General features: G+C 38.9%; 1 protein-coding gene across 2 annotated transcripts in view; it reads left to right on the forward strand.

Annotated features, from left to right (window-relative positions):
* TMTC1 (transmembrane O-mannosyltransferase targeting cadherins 1) overlaps positions 1-6,000 on the forward strand; it is a 266,298-nt gene that overhangs the window by 119,387 nt on the left and 140,911 nt on the right. For both annotated transcript variants that reach the window (XM_059402726.1, XM_059402727.1), the window contains 2 exons: positions 2,096-2,177; positions 4,517-4,620. In XM_059402726.1, the coding sequence (XP_059258709.1) occupies positions 2,096-2,177; positions 4,517-4,620 (186 nt within the window). The remainder of the gene's footprint in view (positions 1-2,095; positions 2,178-4,516; positions 4,621-6,000) is intronic.

Raw genomic sequence — 6,000 nt, forward strand, 5'->3', positions numbered from 1 at the left:
TGTATCCTGGAAAGGAATAGCAGAAATATCCAGAGTTGATCTTTGTTGAGTCATCCTGAAAATGGATAGAAATAGTGGAGGCAGAGCAGAGAGAAGCCACTTGGCAGGGCTATAACCTTTTGGGAATCATATAGATCTAGTTCACACTGAAGATCAGAGCCAAGGATTTCACTTCAGAGATATACACCACCACAAACATACACAAAATCTTGTGTATTGATTCAGGAAGTGGTGGACTCCCGGAAGCCTCTTTTGGTACATTAGTCATGTACCTGCTTTGTGAGAGCTGACAGCATCTCTGGCCTTCCTCCTTGCCAAGCTTGAGAGCTAAGGAAAGGTTTAAGTGCAGTGCTTGGGAATGGATCCAGTCCAGATTTTGCTAAAAGAGGACTTGTGGTTTTTTGAGCTCACCTCATTTTCTTCACTCATTAAGAACTCTGAAAGGTCTGATCCACAGCTTCCTCTTTATGAACTACGAAGAGGAAACAGGAAGCAAGAAGAGAGACCAGACCTGCTTCTGAGTGACATTGTTGCCTCCTTACAGTACCATCTGGACACATTTAACTGTTGCAAAGTGGAGCAACCATATATATTTTATAAGCAGTCATGAAGATGGACACTTCTTTGTGATTTGAACCTACTGAGGCCTTACAAAGGGATATCTCGCCAGTAAAATATTCCCATTGTGTAAAGAGACCTCATTCAAGTGCAGCTTTTAAGAGATTTGAGAAGACATCCTTCCAGGAGAAATTAAATAGAGTAAAAGAAAAAATATGGAAAAGAGTAGGAAAAATAAGGATGAGGTGGGAAATGCTTGCTGGATTACATGATTTGATTTGTTCCCTCACTTTGTAGTTTAAAACATAGAAGTTTGCATGTAGGTGAAAATGACACTTTAGGTTTTTGCTTGGGAGTTGTTAATAGCTTTCTCTTGCTTTTCTTCCATCGTCTTTGTTTTTCTAATTAAGATTATTTGTTTGAGAGTCAGAGAGAGTGAAAGAGAGAGCATGAGTGGGGTGAAGGGCAGTGGGAGAAACAGACTTCCTGCTGAGCGGGTAGCCAGAGGATCCTGGGACTCCAGGATCGTGACCTGAGCCGAAAGGAGACACTTAACCAACTAAGCCACCCAGGCAACCCTATTTTCTTTATCAAAGCCATGTGCCTCTTATGCAGAAATACGCAGTTCTCATTTTGTACAAATCAGTGAGCTATGGTAGACACAGCATCCGAATAAGTTCTGCCCCTCTAAGAAGTTGACATTCTTGTAACCTAGTTTGGTTCCAGAGGCCATAGGCTGATGAGACAATTGCCCATTACATATTGGTGAGCTCTGATCCCACCAGTGAGGTTTACTAACTTTGTTAGCTTGGGTAAGTTTCTTAACCTTGGGTGACTTGGATACTTTTATTTTTTCAGGGCTAAGATACTTGTGAGATAGGGCACCTGGGTGGCCTGACTCCTTGATTTCAGCTTAGGTCATGATCTCAGGGTCATGGGATCAAGCCCCATTTTGAGTTCTGTGCTCAACAGGGAGTCTGTTTGGGATTTTCTTCCTCGGCTCCCATCCTCTCTAAAATAAATAAATCTTTTTTAAAAAGCTATTTGTGTATTTTGTAGAATGATGACATAGTATCTCAAATTAAATGCAGTAGGCAAACTCTTGTTTCTGATCATCCCTTGGACCACCAGTGTAACCATACAGTTACCAGAATTGCTGGGTTATTTGCCATTGATGGGGTAGTAATATTCACAGCTAACAATGCTAGATCCTACTCCAAGTATTATTTCATTTTACCCCACAATGTTTCTGTAAAGTAGGTACTACTTTATCCCTTTTTTTTTTTTTTTTTTTTTTTTTTAATTGTAAGTGAGAAACATAGACAGGCAAAGAAGTTAAGAAACTTGCTCCAGATCTTTTAGATAGTAAGCAGCTGGGGGACTGAAACCCAAGTGGTCTGGATCCAGGAGCCATGCTCTTAGCTCTGATCCTTTCTGACCTTTTTTCGAGCTATGGCTTATTCACAGTGAATGGAGAACATTATGTGTGATGGACTCTAACACTTATTTAAGATTTTTTTTTTCTCTCCTGTTCCAGGTATCTGACAGCAAGGAGCAATAGGCATTTCCTGCTTACCATGAGGCCATTCTTAAAAAGGGCGACTTTAGTCATAAGTTACGTAAGTATATCTATGCTTCTGAAATATCTAATAAGGGATATTTTACTTCACTTGGCTCAGAGACATGATCCAGATTATTTAATAGAATCAGCAATAGATGCTAACAGCATGATCTTAGAATCAAAGAGTTTACATGCTGTGAATGTTACAAAGCTTTGGAAGGTATGCATGAAAACCTTCTCAGAGTATGTGAACTCAGTGACATGGACAGTGTCAACTGTAATATTTTATGAGTCCCTTTCAAGATGCTGATTCTGAGTTGTCTCAGTGGCACAAACCAAGCTGTATCAGTTATGTATTGCTGCACAACAAACCACCCCCAAATGTAGTGGCTTAAAACAACCATCACATGTATTTGCCCTTAATGCTTTAGTTGGGCAGCATGGAGCTAGATGGTTCTAATGCTTCTTGTGATTTTTTGACTGGGATTACACAAGCAGCTTCCTGTAGCTGTCCTCTGGGCTCGACGGTCTGTCTGTGCTTTCTCACTCCCTAGGGTCTCTCCCTGTAGCCTCACTCTAGCAGGGTAGCCAGGACTTCCTTACAACATGGCAGCTGGTTCTGAAAGCATGAACCCAAAGTCGCAGGACCTCTCAGGGTAGGCTCAGAACTGACACAGTGTACCTGTTACCACATTCTGTTGGTCATTGCAAGTCACAAGACTAGCTCAGACTCAAGAGGAGGGCAGTTGGCTTCCTTGATGGGAAGAGCAGAAAGCACATGCAAAGGGGGGCAGGAATTCTTGGTTGCCATCTTTGGTGACTGTCACATTAATCACTTTCTTACAGTGCTGGATTCAGGAGACGATTCTCTTATGCTGTTGCCGTTCCCCATAAACTTGAATGGGAAACTTATGAAAAGCCTTTCTTTGAATTGTAATGTTACCAATTAACATGATTTTTTTTTTCTTGACACTAAAACATGTTTATGTAAGAAGAGTATGCAGATCCAAATGACAGCAGAGAGTCTTGACTGGACAGTCTCAACAAAAGGGACAAAATATTTCTCTAAAGTATTCCCCATTATCTTTGCATAGAATGAGGGTGATTCATCACTGGTTTCAGAAGTGACTTATTTTCTTAGAGCTGTATGGGAATGCAAGTAATTTGACGCCATTGCTATGGGGAAGGTTGTCCGTTAATAATCATTTTGTTCTTCTAAAAATTTATTCTTAAAACCCTATCTTCTATTTATCTTCCTATTCCTTTTGTTTAATTATCACAGTTTTTTCCCTCTATACAAATACATGGTATTTTAGGGAATTTATATGCTTTGGGGATACTTTTCCTATTACTTTCACAGTTGATATTTTCCATTATAATGTCTTTAAGAACTTAATTCAGTTTGAGCAGGACATTGTGTGAACATTAAGATGATTTTCAGTTGCTGCCTAGGCATTGTTTACTGTTGATGTGCTTTTGGCTGACACCATACATTTATTTTAGGTTTTTGGATTTGAGGTTATTTATATTAAGATATTTTTAAAGGAAGTCAGTTATATTCATGGAAAAAACAATCCAGCTTTAACTGCCTCCAAAATTAATCCTTTGGCTTTTTATTCAAGCAAATGTTTCCCTCTAACTTTAATAAAAACAATGTAATTTTGTCCTATTGAAGTAAGAATCATCTGGAAGGCCTATGTGGGTGAACACCCTTATAAGCAAGACTCATCCCCACAGAAATGTCTCTGCTTTTGGTTTTCTTATTCACCTTAGCAACAAGATAGCACCATTTAGTAATAGAATTCTAGTGGGTGACACAAAAGATGTTCTTGGGATTTGTTGAAATAACCCTTCATGAATGTTCTGCTTCAGGGCATTCAAGGGTTGGAACACTTCAAATGTGTTTATTCAGAATATGGCAGTATTATTTATTATACTCTAAATTAACTTTCACAGGGCTGTGTAAATGGAATGGTTAAGAACATGGTTGGATAGTGACATAGATTCACCTCCTGGATCTTGCAGTTTATTAGCTATGGGATTCTGGATAAATTACCTCTAAACTTCAGCTTTCTCATCTACCTCTGGGGTTGCTGTGAGGCCGCAGGTGAGATGAAAAGTCTTTAGCACAGTGGATAACAGCTGGTAAATGCTTGCTACTGACAGCTGTAATTAAGAATTTGCTTGCCTCTCCCTCAACACCTTCATTGTTTATACTCTTCTCCCTTCCCAGCTGTTTCCATCTTGCCTCCTCATCTTGAATCTTAGGACTTTATAGAAATGTTCACAGTGAAACAAAATAAAACATTTATAAAGCATCACAAGTGTCCTCCAAAAAGGTGGGGCTTGACACCCAACAAGCCATGATTTTCTTACCAAATCTTTTTTTCTTTGAAGGTGATTGTCGTTTTGTACTTCCGTCTGTGGATCATGGGAGGATCTATGCCCCTCTTTTCAGAGCAGGATAATCCAGCTTCATTTTCGCCTTACATTCTTACGAGGTCAGTAAACATAATTTTTCCTTTTTTTTTAAAGCTTAACATGGTGTTTATTAAATTGTTTTAAATGATCTTAAATGGCAGCTTATCTTCACATTTTAAGGAGAGAAGGGTTGTATTCTGTCTAGGGCATGGGGAGAAAAGAAACTGCTATTCATACATTTGGAATTCTTTTCAACTGGTGGTGCTGTTTTGCCAGAGTTATTGCTGTTGTTCTCTTATTGGTATTATTAGCTTATCCAACAAATACTTTATTGAGCACTTATTATCAATAATAAGTATCTCCTGAGTGACAAATGTTACAGAATGATGCACAGAGAAGCATTTAGAGGTTGGTTGAGCATTAAAACTATTTGTAAAATACGTGGAGAGGCTCAAAGTGGAAAACAGAAATGAATAATAGTTTTTACTAAGGTATAGCTATTACTATTAGAGATACATACTATTTGTCCTTAAGAGATTTAGAGATACTGGGTCTGGTTCATTGAGAGGTTTTTAATTCCTTATCTGTTCAGTCTGCTGTGGGGTCCTGCTAAGGCTTTTAGATATAATTATATTTTATGATTTTTATAACTTTTCTTCAGGATATATTGTTGTGGGGCATCTGGGTGGCTCAGTCAGTTGAATGTCTGCCTTCGGCTGTGGTGGTGATCCCAGGGTCCGAGGATCAAACCCCGAATTGGGTGTCCTGCTCAGTGGGCAATCTGCTTCTCCCTCTTCCTCTGTCCCTTTCCCCCTGCTCATGCTGTGTCTCTCTCTCTCTCTCTCTCAAATAAATAAAATCTTTTAAAAAAAAAAAGGATATATGTTGCGATTATGTTTACATATTAAGATGCACTGTATTAAGTTTTTATATTTTTATATATACTTTTTCACACTTAAGATCATTTTTATAATAGTAACCTTCACTTTTTTGTTTTTGCAGAGATACAGTAAATCTTAAACCTTGACCTACTGCCCATTTTTGTTTTGGCTTACTTGTATCTCTTAGGGACAGCACATTGTTGGATTTTGTTTCTATGCCAGGCAGTGATCTTTGCTTTATTTGACTCATGTATTTTATATGTTTTAACTGCTACATTTCTGTTTTCTTTGCCGTGTATGTTTTTCTTTATTGTTCCTAGTCTTCCCCCTCCCCCCTTTTTTTAAAAGCAATCTCCCTTTCAAAAAAGATAACTTCTAATTTGGTTAACCTATTTTTACAGAAATATCATGGCACAATTGTTTCCATTACTGCTGATGTATATTTCTGTTAATGAATCTTGGGGAACCTGGGTGGCTCAGTGCATTAAGCCTCTGTCTTCAGCCCAGGTCATGATCTCAGGGTCCTGGGATCGAGCCCCACATCAGGCTCTCTGCTTGGCAGGGAACCTGCTTCCCCCC

The sequence above is a fragment of the Mustela nigripes genome, chromosome 6, assembly GCF_022355385.1.
Source record: "Mustela nigripes isolate SB6536 chromosome 6, MUSNIG.SB6536, whole genome shotgun sequence".
Lineage (NCBI taxonomy): Eukaryota > Metazoa > Chordata > Mammalia > Carnivora > Mustelidae > Mustela > Mustela nigripes.